A 22,891-nucleotide genomic window follows, 5' to 3' on the forward strand; every position below is an offset into this window, starting at 1 on the left:
CCGTGTGATATTTGGGGCTGAAGCCCCCCTAAAATAGGCCTAATGACGCCACTGGTTCCTATAAACATAGAGAAGTACCCAAAGAAGTGGTTTTCCTAGTTGTTCATGGAACAACTTGCACAAAGCACTGACCATCCCCCTGTCCTCCACCTGTGGGATGAACTGAGTAAATCTTTTGCGGCTGAATGAGAGTAAATCCTTACAGTTACGTTTGAAAATCCTTTGGAAAGCCTGTCCACAGTAGAGAAAGCTGTTACAGCAGCAGATTACTGAGCTTGTTTGTTGGCCAAGATGTTCGGGGGTCACATGCGGGGTCAACACAAGTCTTTCCCTGTTCTTTGTTTAGATGTCCACTGTAGTAGAGGACTTTTCTGACTGAATGGTTCTGAATTTTTCTTACACATTTGAGTAGAAAGAAATAAACACAGTCCATGTTCTTGAACTTGTTGGTGTACTGCACACTAGAGAGTACCGACAAGCTAAAAAAAAAACAAATTCACATCATTATCCTACCCAAAGTGCACCTTAGTCCAATCATAATCACCTGAATCTCCTCTTTACATGAAAACCTCATACAGTCTCCGTTCAGTCTGTTTGCATGCACAAAATTACACAACATCTCATCAAAACTGTCTTGGACACATCATACATGGGCCTTATACATACGGTATATTAAGATTTTCAACCGTCTGATTATTTATGATAATTACATTTTGCTTAGAGTGGCATGATGGTAAGCACTTTCACTTTGCAGCTAGAAGATCCCCGATTCACGTCCAGGCCTTCCCGTGATCTTTCTGCATGGAGTTTGCATGTTCTCCCTGTACATGGATGGGTTTTCTTCAGGTACTCCAGCTGCTACCCACAGTCCAAAAACATACTGAGGTTAGTTCAGAAATCTAAATTGTCTGTAGTTGTGAATGCAAGTGTGATTGTTTGTCTCCTCTGTCTTCACCCTAAGTCAGCTTGGACAAGCTCCAGCCCCCTCCCCTGCGACCCTAATGAGGATTAAGCAATGTATAGATAATAGATGGATGGATATTTAGCTTATGAGTATTAATACAATTCCAAATGATCTCATTTAGAAAATACCAATTCATGATATCTCACCTCAAAGCACTCCATATAGTAAGGTGAAAATGTATTAAAAAAAATGTATATAGAGAAACCCAACAAAACCAAACTTTGTTCTGCAGTCCCTTTCAGCAAGCAAGGGAGAAAGTCCCATTAAGTGTGTGTATTTTTAAAAAAAAATCTCATATAGTACCTGACATATACTTTAAGAAGCCAACTTATGTAATAGAAATTGTAAGAAATATTTTTATTTCAAGAAAAAAAAGGAATATAATTTAATGCAATATATACACTGCAAAAAAACCTGTCAAACCATGACAGTAAAAATCTGTAAATTCTAAAACAGTTTGAGACAATTTATTTAACACTGAATCACTTAACTAAGCTAATCAAGAGAAAACTGTATTTAAAAAAATAATTAATACATTTCTTTATCATAAATTAAGAAAATTACTCTCCAGTAGCATTCTGGCAAACACAGCTGCCGGAATTTTACTGTAAAAATATAAATTTTTAGAAATATACACACACACACACATATATAATTATGTATATAATTTGCAATGTGTACATATATGTATATATAAATATAGAAAAATGTTGTTTTATATATATATCTTTTTTAAATAAATTTTTTATAGTGTAAAGTGCTGTATTTTTCACTTTAATGGTGACTGGTTTGGCTTTATTGTTCCATTTTGGACCCACAGAGCGTCAGGTTAAGAGATGTGATGGGAATGGAGGTAGATTAATCCTCTGCCAACCACTCCCAGCCTCTCTCTCTCTCTCTCTCTCTCTCTCTCTCTCTCTCTCTCTCTCTCTCTCTCTCTCTCTCTCTCTCTCTCTCTCTCTCTCTGTGATGCTGCAGCTCCTGTAGTCTCTTCAGTCTCCAGTAAACAGCAGTCATGGCGACAGTGGTCCAACCGCTCACACTGGATCGAGGTAAGGCGCTCGGCGCTTTGCAATTTCTGCTTGTCATCAGCGACGTTTTCCTCCCTCACTCTTTTTTTTCTTTTTACAAACTTGAACTAAAGGATCAGGCAACCCGGATTAGATCCAGGTGTTTCGGATTTCCCTACATATTCTGTGTCTCGTTATCCCAAGGCAGTGTGAGCTCACGCTGCTCCAAATATACAGCCTGTCGGTTCCGTGCGCGTAGGTTTTTTTTTTCTTTCTTTCTGTCTTGCAGGATCGGAGCGCTTGTTTCCTCCATCAAACTGCTGTTTCGGGCAAATACGTGTGATGGGATGAATCCACCGCCTGTGATGCGTTTACAATCATGTGTATTATGTAATATCCTCGGTCATATTAATCCGCTTTTTCTCATGCATAAACAGAAAGTAAGGTTTTGTGAGACAACTTTGTGTTTGTGCAGGTGCAAGACTGGATCCCGGCAAAACTGAAAACTGCTGTTGTGGATGTAGTTTTTGCCTCTCTTTATTTTGTACTTGTTGGAAGCCCATAGTGTGTAAACAAACTGCAGTTAATGATGGATTGTGTTGATGTTGGCCGGGATGTGCCTCTGATGCCTCTCAGGTTGTGTTTACTAAGAGCTGACCATGTGACTTTAACACATATTTGTCCCCAGACCCCCCTCCCGACCTCATGCATATGATAGTAAAGCCTCCAGGGTGGCATTTTGCATAATTGCCATTTGTTCTGTCTCCCTTATTAAAGAAAATAGCTGCAGTCCACCAATAAAATACTACAAATGTGTAGTAATATCACAGCAATTGCACTGGAAGGCTCGAATAAGTACAAAATGTCCTCAGAAGAAGCAGAGACTCACTTTAATTCCCTACTTTCTTGTTAAAAGAGTCTATTTTTAGGTCGTATATTCAGACCAAATGCTGAAATGGGACTCGACACAAGCCTCGCACAGGAAACGGACTCTGTCAAATACAGAGAAAGGAGACACCTTAGATATTTTCTGTGTGCCAAGTAAAGCTAGCATCAGCTCCCCAGTCACCTCTAAGCCACAAGAGCGGGGCTATAAATACACTTTAACCAGTCAGAATAGACATCATCGTGTGGGAATTCATCCGATTGTGTTTTTGGTAGTATAAGCAATTAGCCGCATTAACACTTCCTGTTGGTTTTTGTGTGTTTATGCTCAATTGCAGTTCAGTAAAGTTTAATGCTGGCGGGCAGTGAGGCTGCTGGGTGCAGAAGTGCTGTAGCGTTCCGAGTTAATGAAATGAGGCTAAGATTGCACCGGGCAAACAGATCCACAGTAAAGCTTTTCCTACATCACCTCTGTGCTCTATAGATTTATAGAAAGAGCCTGAAAAAAAATAGACTTTGAAACAAACCGAGGCCAAGAGCTGCGTCTTCCAGTTTTTTGGTGAAATGTCAGCATTCAGCCGTATCTGATCTTAGTCATTTGCTGGGGCAGTGATTCAGATGTGACCTCAGTTTGTACGCAGGGAGGAGGAGGAGGAGGAGGAAGAGGAGGAGGAAGAGCAGGGTGAGGGGGGGCTGATCCATATTCACATGCCGGGGCTTGAATCCGACCAGTCAGCAGCTCACGTGCTGTAATGGCACGGGCTGTGGTAATGATAGCTTCACACTGGAGCTGTCAGAGAGAGGCAAACATTATGGGCTTCCACTTTGGAGAAACACTATAATTGCTAATGAAAAGGTGCTCCGGTCTCATGTTGGGTGTAGGCCGGAGGTTGCTGAGTTTGCTGAGTTTGTCATCGCAGGGAGGAACAGAGATGTTGGTCTCCACAACTCCCACTAGGCTGGCTGGGTCAAAGCAGGATGAAGAGTTCTTACATCACTGGCTTTCCTGTTATTGTCAGAGGAAATGAGTGTGATAAGTAAGAGCCGGCTAGGACAATGGATTCGAACCTCCCTGTGTGTAATCCTGCTACTGTAAACGGCAACTAGACTTCTCTGGTTCCTTCGCTTCTGACCTGAAGGAACCTCTGGAATGAGAAGTGAAACATCTTCAGAAACAAAAAAGAGAAATTCAGCTGAAGCACTAAGGATTAGCATGGCCTGGAAGACAACATTTCTATATGACATAATGATAGTAGAGGGCATATTGACAGGCACTTCTACACCGATGAGTACTTCTGTGTCCCAAGAGAACACAGTAAATATGAAAGACAAGAGCCCGCATTAGCAGCACTGCTGTGCTTTGAGACAAATGTAAACAGCGGCCTGTTTACATGCTCATAATGTTGGGTATGTTTAGCATCTCAGTTTTGCACGCAAACAGTCGAGATTAATGGAACATCAAGTGTGGACGTCGTGGTGATGCTAGAAAAAAAACACTCAGAGGAACATCATAAACTATCCCATACGGACTGATTTTTGGGATGAATATCAATTTTAGGGAGTAAAAAATTCTGATATCTACGCTTCAGCTGATATTGTTTCAATATTCACTACCGTTCAAAAGTTGGGGGTTGCTTAGAAAGGTCCTTAATTTTGAAAGAAAAGCAGTTTTTGTCAATGAAGATAACATTGAAGGGATCAGAAATCCAGTCTAGACATTGTGGCAAATAGGGCTGGTCCGGATAGCAATTTCTGGGCTCCGGATGTTTGGGTGGAGGAGGGATGGAGGTGTTCATTGTTGGACTCCAACAGTGTTAGCATTGACATGGATATCTCCATCTTTGCATTTTATGTTTGGAGAAGCTATAGTTTACTGACAAAGTGGGTTCTCTGGCTTTTTAATAACAATTCTGCTTTTTTTCTTCAAAATTTGCTGTAAAATGTCACAAATGATGCATTGGTGTAAACACTTCAAAATTTACCAATTCAAATTACAGGCAATCTTTGGTTATTCCCAGACAGACACGCCCTCTCTTCATACTATTTGGACCCATTTCACTAATTGATAAAGTCAACTCAAGAACAACATTTTAACCAGACATTAGCTACACACTCATATCCTTTCTTTGTTCACTCACATTTTTAGGAATGTCACTTTAGTGTCATAAAGGGCTACGACACACCAACAAAGCTCTAATTTCAAATGGCCAACAGTTCTAATGTTGATGAGCTAAACTGAAGAGATGGTACACCGGTAGTGGCTAAGCTCAGCTGCAGATCTAGTTGACATTTGGGTATTTAGTTAGAAATTATGTTATTTTGTTCTGTTTACGAGCACGGCCAAACTGAAGCGTGACGTCAGAGTTGGTAGGTCTGCGTCATACGACCAGCCAACTGAGCAATGGCAGCGTATTCGGATCTCAAAATTAATATTCAGATACCAACACAACAACTAAATATTCTGATATTCAGATATTCGGGTCCAGCTCTAGTCGCAACTGACTATTCTAACTAGAAATGGCTGAGTTTTCTTGGAATATCTCCATAGGGGTACAGAGGAACATTTCCAGCAACCATCACTCCTGTGTTCTAATGCTACATTGTGTTTGCTAATGGTGTTGAAAGGCTCATTCATGATCAGAAAACAGTTATGTTAACACATGAATAAAAGTGTGAGTATTCATGGAAAACATGAAATTGTCTGGGTGACCCCAAACTTTTGAACGGCATTGTATATAAGCGTTATATTGAAAATGAGTGGATCATTGTTAATCAACTTTCAATCAATTTTCCAAACTTACTGACGATTTACCATAAAGACACTGCTCGACTCTGCACCACTCTCTGCTCTGCTACATGCGCTGCAGACAGTATTATAAACAATGGATTTGGAGCTGCTCCGCTGGATGAACTATGAGATTTCACCTTTTCTAAAGTACCCCAAGCATCTTTTTTCTGTGGTATTTTTCCTAATAATGCTCTCATTGGCATATATTGGTTTATATGTTACAATATCTTCCATCCAAAGTATTGGTCAGGCTCTAGTATTTTAATGGTAGCGGTATTTCAATGATACCTGAAATATGTCTTGTTCAGGTATTTCAGGGAACATTGCTAAACATCTTTAAGGAAATCTGTCTCCATTGTGAATTAAAAGCATAGTATACAATATATTGTGCTAATAACCGAAGTATTTGCAAAACTACTGTGCAGACAGTGTATTACTGTAAGAAAGCTTTGATGTTTTTATGTATCTACAGTACGTATCTTCCCTCTGTTTCTCAGAATGACCTTCAGGAGCCTCAACACACGACTGTGAACTTGTTGCGTTCAGCTGTTAGCTATAGCGGTGGAGATGTAGAAACAGACAGCACGGCCTGGTGTTATCTGAGGAAGGGCCATGAAAGCTCTAGATTTTCAGTTTGGAGAAAGAGGGGTTGTGCTCCTTGCACTGAATTCAACATCTTGAACATTCTGCTCTATTATTTCTCCCTGCGAGGTTCAGCTCCAAACGATAACTCTAGACAGAGGCCCTTGCTTCTGAAAGTACGACTTGTTTTCTTCACTGTGTGGCGAGGTCCCTTTGAATCAGACATTTTTTATACCGTTTATAGCCTCCTGTCTTAACAGAGTGAGAGGAATAACTGCAGGCCCAGTCCTTGTTTTCCCTCTGAGAGATCATGGCGAGTTCACTGATTCTCGGCAGGACTGCGTTCCCATCACATGCTCTCAGTCATACCAGCTTTATGAAGGATTAAAGGGGCGCTGACAAGCTGACGTCACTCGTAACTACTGATGCTTCGACCCACCTCCTAGTAATGCAGAAATAAAGGCTCTCTTGGAGGGACACTGCCCAGTAATTACCCAGAATGAAGAGGACAATGGTAGTTTTGTGGTGTTTTCTGTCTTTGCTTTCACCACAGCCTCCTGCAGGAGCCATTAGCCCTCTAGGAGTGATTTATTCTTCCTGCTATGAGGGGGATCGTCGCAGTAGGGCAAATTAGAGCTAATTCTCTTGGCATGAGGACAGGACTTGGTGGGTAAAACCATGTTGTCCCATTTTACTTTTTCAGAGGGTGATTATTTCAGTTTTTATGGTTGGGATTTAGCAGCGTAGTCGCCAAGGGTACCAAGGACACCCGGGTCAAAGTAGAGCTGGCAGATGGCAAGGCCTTTTCAGGACTATTTATTCTCTCATGCATGACATTCAGATAGCATCTCCCAGGGTAGAAAGGTGCGACTGGAGTCAGACAACGGTCATTTAAGCCTCTTCTGTGCGTCTGCCGAGGTGGGAGGCGACCTTTCTGTCAACAATCAAAGTCAGAATATGAAAAGAGGATCCGGATGTTACAGGGATTTAATAACAGCCTCGTGGTTTGATGAGCTCGCCCTCTGAGGTGGACGTGTTTATAATCATTGCTGCAGTTTTGTCGAAATGACACTTCTAAGTAGCGAAAATGAATTACACTAAGTTCTGCTCACTGCTATAAATGGACTAATTATACCAGGAAACTGGAACGCTGCCCGGCGCCAACACATTCCCACAACAATGCTGTGGAGCCTTGTCGAGCGTTGAAGCCTTCATTACGTGACACTGTGGCTTTGTTCAGCTCTGTGGCTTTTCTCTAATCAGCAAATGATGAGGATGACCTTTTTTAGTCACAGCCTGATGTTAGCAGAGCTCAGGGAAATGAGTTTCCAGGCTACGGTGAACACACAGTCGATGTCAGCGACAATAATTTTTTACCACATTAGCTTTTTACATTACATTGTATTTTCGCATTCTGCAAAAAAAAAAAAAAAAATAGATTGAAAACACAAACCTATTAAAAAGCTAACTTTTGTATGAGTGTAAAGAGTGCTAGCGTGTGATGAGGGAAGCTTTGGTCTCTGTGTAATTAACCAATTGAACCTCACCACACGCTTGAGGGTTTGAAAGGCGTGTTATTTTTAAAAAATAGACAAAATTACAGCATTTATCAGACCAGGAAACTGTAAAAGCTGAAACAACTGTGAGACTTTCAAGTTTGCGAGAATAGAATAGAATAGAATAGATCTTTATTGTTGCTGTAAAACAACAAGAAAAGCCAGAGATAATAAATGTTAACCAATCCTTGAACAACTCATATGTGACTTTTGTTTCCATGTAAATAATTACTTTTAAGCTTAACGTTGGTATATTTTTTAAAAATATCTTTATTGTACGTGTCTCATTTAAAATTTTGGACTACACAGGTTCTGTAAATAAAAAAACAAAAAAATCAGCACTCCTTGGTGCAACTGCAAAGTTAAAAGTGACAAAACTGTCACTAATAGTCACTTGATACAAATTCTGGGATTTTTTGGTTCAACTGCAGACTGAGTTCAGAGCAGAAAGGGGGCAGGTATGGAAACAAAAAAAAATTAAAAATTAAATGGTAAAATTGTTTAAATATCCGTACAATGTGGAGTCACCATTTCAAAGCAATTCAAAATTTTTTCCTTCAACCCAAACCATCCATTGTTTTAAATGTCTCATTTATGAAATCCACTAAAAATATAGCATTTGTTATTTACTAAAACACCTCTCAAGGAAGTTGTTCATTCCAAATCACACGGCCTGCTCATTTTGTTTATTTTTTTGGTCATTCTCCATCCATTTGTGCTAATTTTAGGTCTTTTTGTGGCCGTTTTGCATTTGCAGTTATTTTGTGAGTCTCTTGTTATGTTTTGTGTCTTTTTATAATAATTATGTGTCTCTTTATCACATGTCGACAGGTTTACCACAATGTCTTTATAAATAACTTTGTAAAGTTATTTTTGAGCGGACTTGCAGACAAAAAAATAAAAATAAATAAATAAATAAATAAATAAATAAATAACTTTCAATTTTACTCATTTGTACATATAATATTTAGAAGAATCTTTCTGTAAAAATGCCATGTGGTGTTTGGTTATAAGTGACCATGTTGATTTTAGGATTGAAAACAGCAAAAATATCAACTATAATACAAAATGTCCCACAATTATATATTGACCCATAACTTTCTGTCAGAAATCCTCCATCCATTCTCTATACACCGCTTTATCCTCACTAGGGTCGCGGGGGGTGCTGGAGTCTATCCCAGCTGACTCGGGTGAAGGCAGGGGACACCCTGAACAGGTCGCCAGTCTGTCACAGGACTACATATACAGACAAACAATCACACTCACATTCACACCTACGGACAATTTAGAATAATCAATTAACCACAACATATTTTTGGACTGTGGGAGGAAGCTGGAGTACCCGGAGAAAACCCACGCATGCTCATGGAGAACATGCAAACTCCATGCAGAAAGATCCCAGGCCGGGATTTGAACCGGGGATCTTCTTGCTGCAAGGCGACAGTGCTAACCACTACATCACTATGCAGCCCCTGTCAGAAATCATGATATCTTTATACAACACAAAAGACATTTCCAAGTTCTCTCTACTTCTGCATGTGCCGTTTCTATCGAGATGCAGGATTTAACATTGCAGTGAAAAATTAGTCCACAGAGAATAAAATGTGACAACAGCACAAAGGTTAAATTACATAACATGCTGTTCATCATCATGACTGTTTTGTTCAATATGTGAGCCGTTATCTAAGAAATCACTGCAACTCTGATTTTATCTGCCATTTTTAATTCCCTCCATTAATTATTTTGTTTTCCACTAACTTGCCCTTGTTCAAGACTTCGCAGTTTGAGAAATTCACACCACGCCATGCTGTGAAAAACGATTAGCAATCTTCAGGTAGAAACCGAAGATGCCGGGGTTCACTAACGCTGAATATTTTGTTAGCTTCCTGTTTCTCCAGACTCCCCACTGTTGCCTCCAAACTGATGTCATGAGGTCATGTTCTCAACACCAGGTCTTATGACTACTGTTGCTAGGCAACTGACAACAAAAATGGACGTTAACTTGTTTGAACGTCATGTGAGGAAGAGAAGACAGCAAAAAGTAGAACCAAGAGCCACCAGAAAGATTTCAATTACGTCCAACTCTCGCTGCCAACCCTTCTTGAAGGTCTTTTACCTGGCGTTTGATGACACATTCATTTAGGATCTCACGATTGGATTTGAAAAGGAATATTGCATGAAACATTTTGGAAAATGAAACAGCCGCTACCCCGGTGTTTGAAGTGTGTTTGAAACACTCGAATCCCTTCAACTGACGGCATGAGAGCGTAAAAGTAGAGGGGAGAGTAAACGCTGTTGGCCGCGGTTGAAAACAGATTTTAGGGATTTTATCTTCACAATCAGCTCTGGTTTTTTTTGAGTTTCACTAATGAACCTCCATAAATATTGTGATTCAATCATCAGCGCACAGTTTTTAGTATCAGTGAAGCCTTGACAGTCCCGTAATTAAAAAACTTGCATTGAACTTCACTCGTCTAATCAGTAAGTATCGCTAATGAGAATGGCCTCATCCTAAGCATAGCGCAGGGAAATTAACTTCTGACAGGATCTGTGCTGGTGTCATCACTCTGCTTCGAATTGCAGCAGTGCATTATACTGTAACTGCATCTCCACGTTGCCTGCGCTCATTTACTTTGACTGGTGTCACAACTCCTCATAGATGAGAGAAGATACTCTGCAATTGCGACTTAAATTTCCCTTTGCACTTAGTGATAACTTTTTTTTTTCTTCCTGAGCCTTTTTCTGGCAGATAATGAGAGAGAAAGATACTTTTTCTTGTGCCATCATTCTGTAGAAAAACCTGCTCATTTAGACACAGCAGCATCCACTCCCTCTCCTCTTTCTTTTGAGTAGAATATGTCAAACTACGCAGTGAGAATGACTTAATTGTGTGCAGTCAGCTTGCTTCGGAGATGTGCTAAATTTGGCATACTTGCAATTGTCAGGGAAGAGATTAAACACAGAGTTTTCAGTGACGCAAATGTGAAAACCCTTACAGATGTTGCACACATCTGGACCCACTGAATTCCCTAGAGTGCTAAAACTGTGGTTCTTGGTGTTTGGACGTAAAAGTCAATGCAGTACAATGAAGCGGTCAAAAGTGAAAGTTTTTTTTTTTTTTCTCCCGACTGCATTTTCAGTCAAATGCTGATAAGGTCAGGATTCTGGTGAAGTCTAGTGATGGCTGAAGTGTCCAAACGTTTACTGTCTAAAGCAGAAAATGGAAAACTGAGTCTCAAAAGGCAAGAAGAGAGATCTAGCAAGACTTGTTTAGTCACATAACAGGCAGACCTGATGAGAAACTGAAGGAATTGGTTAGGAAAGGACTGGGAACAGACAGGCAGGTGTGGTGGTCACGCCGTCTGCAGGACAACAATGGAACAGCAAGTTCTGGAGTGATGCAAAAATTAGTAGCCGAGATTAAAGAAACAAACACCAGAGATTAAAGATGGAAAATCATGTGAAGAACCTGCAGAACCAACCAGCAAGCAACAACATTAGCAACTAACTGGTGAACATAGGAGAGCATTTAGCAGCTCAAGAGTCAGATATTTCTTTGAGGAATTGTGGAAACTGGCCCAAAGAAAGTATAAATATTTGTCAGGTGACCAGAGCACAACTGATAATATTTCAGATCTAGTAGATGTGTAACAAGTTAATGCGTTTCCGATGTCAACAGTTGATAACATGTCAGTATTGTGTTTACAGCTTGTTTCTGCTGCCCTTGAGTGGTCCAAAAAATGATGCATTGTTGGCAAAATATGTACAACTAAATTATATTAAACTAAAATCTAATTGTACACAACTGTAAGAGAAGTTAATTAAGAATATATCACATCATAAAATCCCTCCAAATCAAAAAAGAAGTATCATAGCGATGGTGACATATTACTGATGGATCATCTCAGGTCTTGTAAATGTTAAAGTGTAATGTTAAAGCAGTAACTGAAGCTGTCCATAAATGTAGTGGAGTAGTGTAATTTAAATCTAAAGTGACACAGCAAAGTGCAAGTACCTTAAAATTGCAGTTAAATACAGCATTTGCTGTGGTGCGGAAGTGAAATGTGGCTTAAAATGAAGCTTAACACAACTGCTCAGAATGCATTAATGAAATGCTGTAACACATGTCAAATCCAGCGGTTTTCATGCGTGTTGTTATTGTGTAGTGGAGGTGGTTAGTCAAGGGTGGGATCACGTTTCCTGTATTTCCCTCCAGCTGAAGTTATTCATAGCATAAAACAGGCGCACCATGTGGGAGCTGAGCACACACTTGGTGTTATCTTGAACTGCGCTTCATTTGTTCTGTCGTTTCTAAGCTGAAGGTAGAACATGAGACGAGCGTGGTCTTTGCCATGGTTCTGTCAGTGTTGTTGGAGTGCACAAGGTCACTCAGCTGTTGTTTCACCCCTCCTCTTTCTCTCTCTGTCTGCTGGACTATTAGGTAACATAATATGTCATTTCAGTACACATCTGATTCGGGAATCTTTTCCTGTTAATGTGACGTAACTGTGATCCCCACGCGATCATCTGAGCTGCTTCGTCATGGAAATAAAAAAATCACCCTTCGATGCTTCCTAGCCTGGATTTTAACACCCCTCTGATCGGTCACACGGCTCATCTGATGGCCCACTTTCGCATTTAGCAGTGAAGTGCACTCAGGGGACGTTTTCGCTCAAATCTGCGTGCACGATTTTAGTTGCAGGGTTGAAATGGAGACCTAAACAAAAAGAAAGTACTTTCTTGCAGCGCACTATATGATCCAGTGTATAATCCAGTGGATGCATGCAACATTAGGGCCAGATCTTGATTTACTTGCACTCTCATAGCAGTATCTCCACTGTGGACTAAAAGGCTGTAGCAGTGAAGTATAATATCTTTCATATTTTCCATGTTTGAGATAAGCTATCTGTGGGAGCGGTAAAGGGGAAAATGTTCCAGTGCAGCGTCAGCAGACATTTCATTACGTCTGAGCTGGTCAGTGACAGCCACAGAGGTATACGAGCTCTGCTTATTACCATTCTGATTAGCGTAGCCGCCTGCAATGACACACAAAGAGAAACAGTGATTATTACAAGACAGTATTTTTGATAGCTGTCATTGCAAGCAACATTCAGAAAAAAATAATTGAATTTTAACTGTGCAGCTCCTCCGTTTGATGCAAAGCTTATGTAATTTTAAGTCAGCCTAATTTGAGAGATTATATCAGGAAATGGGCAGGCATCACTTTTGATCAGCGAGATGAAAGCACCAGCAAAAAAAAAAAAAAAGTCTGCAAAATCAATCTTTGAAGTTAAGTTCCAATTTCCCTGCAAAAGTCCTTGATGTGGATAAAGAAAATGGTGCTAATGAGCACGAGAAGGCAAATAGCGGCAGAGGAAAAAAAAGTGGATGGCCTTTGACCTTCGTTTAATGAGAAAGAAATGCTCATAAACCTCCTAGACCAATGCCCTTGCTGCTTGGAAGTGTACCAACTCATTATGAGCTATTCAGAATCAGTGGTTCTGATATGCAGGCACAGAGGTAAAAAAAAAAAAAATGACCCGTTCACCTTGATAAGAAATATTAATGCTGCATATTTAGGCGTGTATTAGTGCTTTAAAATCCTGTATGGTGGAATGAATGGATAAGTAGCATCATATGGGCAGAAGTGAGGCTCTGTTTGTCTGAATGCCATTAACCTTAAAGGGCCAGTTCACCACTTTTACATAACTTTTTGAAGTTATCATCCTGCTTTTTACAGGAGACCTTGCCTGGATGATGGGATTACAAGTTTCACATGCCTTTAGTGGTGTCAGACAGTTGTGGTGTTATTCACACAGATTTTGAGGTATCTTTCCACCTCCGCTGTTGTTTGTCCCGCACGTTGCACTGAAAACAAATTAAACGGAAATTCTCCCGGTTTCTCAGGATAATGCACAAACTTTGCTGCAAGCAGTTTTCACTCAAGCTATACTGAACAACAATATATAGGCACAGCATGTGATGTTTTATTGAATTCTAGACATTCTTTTTTGACACAGGGGAATAGAGGTTTGTTGTTCCGACACACAGCATCTCTACAAAAAAACAGACTTCATGAAACAAGCAAAGTTTTTATCCCGAGGACAGTTTCAGACTTTTAAATTCATCTTGCTTTACTGAAAGCTGTTCCAGTTTTAAGTGATTCATTTGTCTTAAATGTTTAATGTCATATTTTTATTTTTTTGTAATAACTTCTGTCTTTTGATATTGTATTGCTATCTAGGTTTGTTATTTGTGTCTTACTAGGATTCATGAGGCCTTCAAACTTCAATCTACCCCGATTTAACCCTTTGATGCACAGTGTGGGTCATCAGATACCCATTCTCCATTACATTTGGGTCACCTAAGACCCCTGTTGTGCATCAATTGGTTAAACTAAATGTTAGAGGAATGAAGTACACAGTCTGTTGTAAGTTCATATTTGGCAGATGGAGAATGGAATCAGAGACCAGGAATCTCAAGTCAGAAACTAGTCTGTTACACCCAGTCTACGGGCTGCTGGAGCAAACATGAAAAACCATCCTGTACTGGTCCAAGCAGCCACCAAAAGTGCGGACAAATAATTTGTTTATTTACAGTAAGGGTGATGAGCTGACAAAAGATGTGGTTCAAACAAAAGCAAAGCAGTGGTGATGTTTTAACTTAAACTCTGTTGAGCAAGACTGGCCGGACGACACAAAAATTGGCAACAGAAAAATAGAGTTTTACCTCCCTATCCCAACTTAAAGATGAGGAAAAAAAACAGTTAACCCAAAAATGGCTTCTCATTCCTACTATACATTATCAAAACTCACAATCTACTAACCCTTTGATGTGCAACATGGGTCAAAAGTGACCCAAATCGAATGGAAAATGGGTATCTCCTGACCCACACCACATCAAAGGGCTAAACAAAGAACAAGTTGTGCTGATGTGTGCTGGTTGGACTCCGTGGAGGATGCATGGCATAGCCTCTGACCCTCTGACCCGGAAGTGATGTCATCCCTCCGCTTTAATACCGGCTTTCGCAGTAGCCCGACCAATCCGGCGCCGACCCGACATGCCACCGTCCAATTCCGGCGGTGGTGCGGCGCAGCTCTGTTTGAATATCAGATTGGCACATAAATAGGGAACACACAGAGCACAGAATAAAAACTAAGCATACACGACCGCCATCATAAGAGTCACACATCTGCAACACATACAGTCAATAAGGCTGTTGATGCTGCTGGTTGAATGTTGTACCGCTCTTCCCACAGGACTCGGTGAAGTTGACAGACATTTTGGCAGACAGAATCACGTCATCAGACTTCTAGAGCTGTCTGAAACGATTTCTGAGGTGACACATGGTAGAGTTGTGGAAACTGAAACACCTGGCTACCATCCTAAAAACTAACAACTCATTGTCGTCTTTCTCACGTCATCTGTAGCGTTGTGCCATTTGAATAAAGCTGCATTTTAAAGTGGCCTTTTATAGTCACTAGTCCAAAGATTGTCTGCACATTTTTCTCACCGTAACAGTGGAAATTTGATGTTTTGCTTTTTCTCCAAGTCAGAAAAAACATCATTTGCATGCTGTGTTTATAATTCTGTTCAGCGTACTTTCTGCAGAAGAAACAATCCCAATTAAAATGTGGTGCTGTGTGAATCATCCAGAGTAACAAGGACACTGTTTTGGACACAAGATGTAACTATTCATTTTTCAAAATGCAATTTCTCAATGTTGAAGCCTAAATCCTATTTACCTCATTTGCTTTAGGCTGGAGGCAAAAATTACAGACCCAAAACTGTGAATTAGGCAAATTAAAACCAAAGTTTTCTCAGCCGCTGAGGCAGACACCAGTTAGCATTCAGAACAGTCAGCCCAGTGCCAGGGGTCATAATCAAGCTGGCAGAGTGTCCAAAAAGGGTCAGAAAGGGTCCAAAATAAACAGGCAGAAAGAGAGGAAAACAGACTAAAAGACTGGAATAGCAATTACAGACACATCCTGGGCATCCTGAAGATTTGCTAAATCTCTTGCCCAGAGGCTGATAGTCCAATCATGGAGAAGCAGTGACAGTAACTAGACACAGCAGGCCTGTTAATATCAGGCTTTCTCTGCATTTTTGAAATGGTGAATACACAGAAGCAAAAGTGTAAAAAAGAAATGATTGTCTGCTCTAATGTAAGCTGCAGATGCTGGCACCCACACTTGTCACCTCGTGTTACTTTAAAGGTCCCCTATGATGAAAAAATCCTTTTATTGTGGTATGTGGCTGTTATGAAGTTGGAGGTGTAAAGAAAAAGCTGTTAAGATATGAAGACACTTGCTTCTTCCATTTCTCAGGTCCCTTCACCACTGGATAGTCTTTCAGCTTTACAAGGCAGTAGACATTTTACTCAGTGGATATGTTCTAACTAAGGAACCAATAGTCATCTACAGAGGCTGCTGGCTGCACGAGTGAACACCAGATTCCTCATGCACTCCTAGCATCTGAGGAACTGAAGAATCAGTTGATTCATTTTTGTTTATTTATTGTTTTTGGCCTTTTTAACTTTTATTACAGAGGATAGTGGAGAGAGAGACAGGAAATGTGGGAAGAAGAGCAGGGGAAAGACATGCAGAAAATGGCCGTTGGTCCGACTTAAACCCGTGACCGTTTCATCTGGGATTATAGCCCCTGTTTACGCGTCACCCGCTCAATCAGTTGAGCTACTGGGGTGCTTGGCTTCTTTTTATTTTTGATGGCAGAGTCACCACAACAATAGAAAAATCATTAGTGTTAGCATGTAGCATTACTAATGTGGCTAACATTGCCATTAACCATGTTCAACGGCCAGAGCTCTGTGGAAACTGTAATGCTGAGTGTTTCAATGTTGCCTCTTATGCTTCGGTGCAACGTAAACAGCTGCTGTTTACATTTATGTGCTTCTCTCCTGCTCTCTGTGCTCACATATACTGCGTTTTAATATGGCCAAGTTTCCAATGTGTTCTTCTTTACAGTGATCCAATCCAACCTCTAGGGTGAGCTGGGTGTAACAAAAATTACTGGATGTTATTGGTTCAGGTAAAGGAATTTATTGTTTAGTAGCAAATTCTACATAAAAGCGGCCAAACAAAGCAAAGCAAGGCCGGTGGGTGCTGCTAAATCAAATAACAAAATAAAACCAAATGAAGGCTAACAGAGTTCACAAACTAGCTAAAGAAATACAAAACAACTACTGTTTGCTACAGTTAGCTTCAGCTACAGTTAGTAGCAACAGTTAGCTTCTCACCAAATGTTAGCAGACTGCTAACAGGAGCCACAGTTTTGACAAAGACTAGTAGCTCCTCACTGAATTAGCAGCTGCTAACCTAACAGAAGCTCTAAATGTCCGTAGTCACCCCTCAGTGACTACAGAACCGATGGACTGTACCAGAATACCCACAAACCACAAAGAGGCACCAGGGTGAACTTGCAACATCAAAACCTGCCACCTTTACTGAGAGTTTTGGTTGCAGATATATGTCCATGTGTGGTGATTGCTAGGGTCTTTTGGGAGGAGGAGTTGTGGAGGCAGACCAATCCGGTGGGACTCTGGAGGTGTGGAGAACTAATCACTCCTCATGAGTGCCAGGTGAGATCTGGAGCTCAGTCTTCGGCCAGCTGTAATCAATCACAGTTATAAACACACAGCCACCAGCGGCCATAGCACACATATTTTTAATTCATAAAGACAACATGTTAGCCACCAGTCACTTAACAACCAATTTCAAACTGCTGCTGCTGCATCGCTAGAATACTGATTATACAACCACAGCATCATCTGACAAACTCAGCATACACATGAGCTAAAAACAACAACTGTGCTGTGAATTTAGTAGTATTTCCCAGATAGCTCATTTGGCTGAGCAGGTGACTCATAAACTGGAACTATACTCTCTAATACAACTGTCATGGGTTCAAATCCAGCCCTTGGCTATTTTCTACATGTGTCATTCCTCCACTCTTCCCATGTTTCCTGTCTCTTTCTACACTGTCCTTTATAGTAAAGGCCAAAAAAATAACTCTATAAAAAGAAGCGAAAGAAAATTCTCACTTCACACACTGTTTTGCTCTATGCAATCACAGATACAGAGAGAGTTTTCTTCCTGAAAGGCACATGAATAGCAGCAGCTCAACTGGATTTAAAGCGACAGACACTCAAACAACCTTTTTAGAACAGGACTAAAACCAGTCATGGTTAAATGAACTATCTTTGCACTATTTTGTGTCAAAAAATGAAAGCACATGTAAGACTTAAATTATTTTGCTGAAAAGAGATACCTTTATTGGCTTTATTGACTATGTAGTACCTCTCTACTGTGCAGGAGCTGTTAATATATAGTTATGTGACGATTGGTGTTTGTCTGTTTGTCTGTCTGTTAGCCACATTGCTCAAAAACGGATTTGGATGAAGTTTTCAGAGAAGGTCAAAAATGACAAAAGGACCATGTGATTAGATTTTGGCAATGATGCAGCTTATAGTCTGAATTTGTTAAAGATTTCTGTATCATTGTGAAAAAGCAGCACGGCGTCACTGTAACTATGACTACAAGTGATCACATGACTGTGATCCTACTACAAATCCACCACTGCAGACCACAAATTTTTTAAAGATTTCATCCGTCAGAAATTATACAACGACTGAGCAGCCTTGACAGAGTACTCTGCTCTCTAAATGCTTTGTTTTGTGCTAAAGATGTTGTTTGAACATTGCATCTGGTGTTCCTCATCCCTAAACCCTGTTAAAAGTGATGGTCGAAAACACTAACAAGTACGTAATCTCAGCAGACCAAAGTGAATCCAGTGACCAATTCGGAGGCGTAAATGTGCCGCTGTTATCATTTTACACTGCTGGTGCTGAGTGAGAAAGAAAAGCCAGACGTGCATAGCAACTAGCTCAGCGGGGTTTGGTGAACGGACCCCCGGGGGATTAGAAGCAGGTGCGCAGGTGAATGTGGGGATAAGGTGAATGGAAGTGGCGGGAACACGCTGTGGGCAACTGCTGGTTGGACTGGAAGTGATAGGAACTGTGATTACAAGCAGGCGAAATAGAAGACAGGCAGACAATGTGACGTTTTTACATATACACACATGTGACCACGTCTCAATATGATGCTCATACTTATTTGATTAATGCTTTATTAGCATTATCCTGAAGACTCTCATCTGCCAGCATAACTCTCACCGGAATACTTCTCAGCGTGGTCTCAACGGGAACAGAACTTGCAATTCCGAGAGGATCAATATAATCCTCGGTGCTTTATTACAGAGCGCTTGAAATAGAAACAGCCACTGGATTTCTGCGAGGCAAGCTAATTATACACAGCATAAAGGTGAAATAATATGAAGCATCACTCTACAATATGTGTGTGTTTCACATTTTCCTTGTATGGCTTTATACAGCATTCACAGCAGCCTGCATTCAGGAAGAGATCTTCTCTGTGTCGTTTGTTGAGTTACTCGGTAATCCCAGAATTCAGTATCACCACGTGCGTCTATATATTACTAATGTAATGGAGACATCTGTTCACACACTGTTTCTTTTGTGGATACATTGTAGTGGAAGTTTGCTTAATATAAATCATGAAATTTTAGGTGTTTATCTTTAGGGTAGGTTTCCGGGAAATCAGTGTAAATCAGTGTAATGTGTTATGAAATGATGGAAACAGAAGTGTGGGTGTTTGTATAATGTCTCTAAGCACAGTGTGTGTTTATCACGACAAGAGATCAGATTGTAGTTTCTGCTTGTTAAAATGCCAACAGAGGTGGCCATTCTCCTTTATTGTGTAGATATAGGAGTGCTGACATCGAGCTTGGTTGTTATTGGGACATTTCTTGGTTGGGTGCTGCAGTGGGTTGTCCAATGCCAGCAAGGTTGGTGGTTCAATCCTCAGCTCTTCCATATACTGAAGGGCAAGATACTGAACCCTACAATTGTTGTGTCTGTGGATCTGTAACACATTGTTAAGCACTTTGTAGAACCCGGCTAAGGTTAGAAAGGTGCAGTATTTTACTTTTAACATTAGAGATTCATTGCTTATTATTAATGAACCCCTTTATTGTTTTGTTTAAAGGGTCATAAAATCCTGAAAATGTACTTTTTCTACATCCAAAGTGATTATTCCAGAGGGTTTATTATCTCTGACCAACAGTTCAAAAACAAAGGATATTGAGTTTACAATTATAGAATATAACGGTATTATAGTACATTTTTATGGTGTGATTTTTGATTAGGACATTTTTGTCTTTCAGGTCCTGAGTGTACTTTTTCAAAATTTTACACAAATTTAACTCCTTCACGCCTATTGTCGCAAATTTGCATCATACCACTTTCATTCAGCCGAGATAGCGCATCCATTCCCCCAATGCCTATATCCCAGACTGTGATTGTAAAACAAAGCTCCTACTACAGGGAGTCCTTGACCTGTGTCAGATTTTCGTTCCTACGGATCGACGTCAGTCGATTTTCACCGTAAGCCGGAACTCCAGCAAAAATGTAAACAAAGCCATTACATGCATTAATCAGTTCTTCGGAAAAGTCATGTATACCACCGACTTTCATGTATGTATGAATCAGACTTTCGCTTGGGAGCCATAATGAAGGGCAAAAAGTTAGCAAATGTAGCATCCAATCCAAGGTGGTGTACCACTGACAAATGTCAACAAAGCCGTCTTATGGTGCCGCTAACGACGTATTCATTTGCTCTGCTCGCCAACTAGTTCCACGCAACTACTTCTGACGCGACAACGAAACACCATACGTCATAAACCGAGGACCCGCCTATCACTACGAGTGATGTAGCATCGAAACGCCATAAACCGAGGAGTTTTATTTTTCATTAAAAGCAACAATGACATCGTGTAAACAAACTGGCATTTAAAGGATTAAAATTCTGAAAATGAACAAATACTTGGTAATTAAATCAAAACTGATGTAGATCAAAATATAGAAGTCAATAAAAGCAAAAAAATAATATTAAAATCTAATGTTTTCTAGCATTGTTTTTGATGTGGACATTTGTATCCTTAAGGACCTCAGTGGCCTTTTGCAAATTGTCACCTAAAAGTGAAACATTTTTCTTTGTTAAATTGCATCAAACCAGCTAAAATCTTTTCTATTTGCTGCACTTTGAGGTAAACAAGTAGTTTCTTAGCTTTTTTTTAAATCCCATTTTTCTGGCTTGCATATGACGCACAAGCCTGAGTGGCTGCTGTCAAACTCTGCAATCTAGAGATTGTGTCCACTTGTGGCTGTTGTGTATCGATCGATGGCAGACAGGGTGATGTTTGGAAGCATAGCTGGAGCTTTGGGAGGGTCATTAAAACCTTTTTTTTTTTAAAACAGATGCTGTTTTTGCTGAATGTGGTGGCATGAATCTAAACCAGCTGCTCAGCTGTCAGTCAAACTGTGGTGTGGGCGTTTTGTTGCTGCTGGCCCATCATTTTAAATGAGCACGATAAACTCTTGCTATATGTTGAAAAGCACTCTATAATTGAGTCATTCTGGCCATCCATATTGTAAATGTACTATGTCAGCGTGCTCACTACATCCACTGAACACCATGAGGAGGGATCATTCCTCCATTGCCTTCCTGAAGATCCTTCAATTTTTATTCTTCTTTTGGGGAAAGGGCCTTTTCCTTGTGTGTACTGAGCGTTTAAACGTGGAGGGTGCCGTTCAGATCGTCAAGCTACCCGAGGCAAAAAGTCAATTTGTAACACTGGTGCATATAAATCAAATTTGACTTGACTGAACTTGATAAACTGTGAAGTTTATCTGAAAAAAACATTTATTCCCAAAACAAACTTTGAGCTCCAAGCAGTTTCTAGGCATTTTCTACTCCTGTTACGTTTGTAATCACCGCGGGATCTTTTTTAAATTTTATTTACTGAAGTTCTGCATTTTAATACCATAAATTCTAATTTAAAAAAAAGAAAAAAGGAGAGAGTTTGCTTCTTTGACTACATATGAATTTCTTTGATTATTTATTTTAGAATATTTGAAAAAAAAATCAAACCAAAACATGCAAAATTTTCAGACTAGGTGTTGCTAATACTGGAAAAAAAAAAAGATATTTTAGGATTTAATTCTCAATTTTAAGTTCAGCTGAAAAGTTACTGAATTTTTGTTCCTTGACTTTTTGTCTCAGCTGAGTCACTGTTGGTTTCATGTTTGCAGCAAGTCATACATAATTTTTCTTTTTTTTTTACAGAATCTGGTTCATTTGCTTAATTTTTGACAGATTTTCTCAGTTTTTATAGTTGCTCTGACAAATGATGTGATTTTGGTGCTGGCAGCTTTAAGAGTTCAGAAGGTTAAAGAGTGCAAACATTCATTTATCATGTGTCAGCCTGATATGTTTAATTCATTCCTCTGTTTTAGAATGTTGAAAATTGAATACTTTAAGAGTTTGGACCACATAAAATGTAATTAGTGTTCCTTTTTTCAACATTTTTATGCGAAATATGTGAAATAATTATTAGTTTATCGACAAACTGCAGACAGAAAAATGAAATTAATCATTAGCTGTGGGTGTTATCTTGTGATAGCAGCAATAACAAGCCTCAGCAGTGTGTTTTGGTGTGAAATTGAATGCAGGAGAGAGTGTAAAATTGCACCTGTCATCTGTCTTTGTGTGGTCACTGGCCTCTGGACACACAAGCTGAATAAAACATGTTATTGACCCAACAATCCAAGTGCAGTGATTGAGCACCAAATCACTTCCCTCGCCTTCCATTATGTATCTCTACTCTCTACTCAGCCTGCCGGTTCCAGAGGACGAGAAATTAATCAGTCGGACTGGTGGAGTCGTTCAGCACAAGCTAATTAGGGGAGGAGAGCTCAGAAGACCTCAGTGTCACAGCCTCTAACTTAAGGCTCAGGGTTTAGTGTAAATGCGTCGTAATGCCCGCCGGTGAATACTCCATCCAGTCCAGGAAGTGTTCCTTTTGAACAAATGAGCGCTTGTGCACAGAGTTAAGCCAATGCAAACGATCCATGGGTGGAAATCTGTCTTTCTTGCAAGCGTCGTCGTCCGCTAAGTCTATTTCCATTATCCCACCCATTGATTCGCTTGAGTGCCTTTGTCATGGCTGTGCT

The 22,891-nt window shown here is 40.1% G+C and overlaps 1 protein-coding gene across 2 annotated transcripts in view; it reads left to right on the plus strand.

Annotated features, from left to right (window-relative positions):
* Nucleotides 1-1,892: 1,892 nt before the first annotated feature.
* lin7a (lin-7 homolog A (C. elegans)) overlaps nucleotides 1,893-22,891 on the plus strand; it is a 52,668-nt gene continuing 31,669 nt past the window's right edge. For both annotated transcript variants that reach the window (XM_022218363.2, XM_022218360.2), the window contains exon 1: nucleotides 1,893-2,016. In XM_022218363.2, the coding sequence (XP_022074055.1) occupies nucleotides 1,980-2,016 (37 nt within the window). In that variant the 5' untranslated portion in view covers nucleotides 1,893-1,979. The remainder of the gene's footprint in view (nucleotides 2,017-22,891) is intronic.

Source organism: Acanthochromis polyacanthus, chromosome 1 (assembly GCF_021347895.1).
Source record: "Acanthochromis polyacanthus isolate Apoly-LR-REF ecotype Palm Island chromosome 1, KAUST_Apoly_ChrSc, whole genome shotgun sequence".
Lineage (NCBI taxonomy): Eukaryota > Metazoa > Chordata > Actinopteri > Pomacentridae > Acanthochromis > Acanthochromis polyacanthus.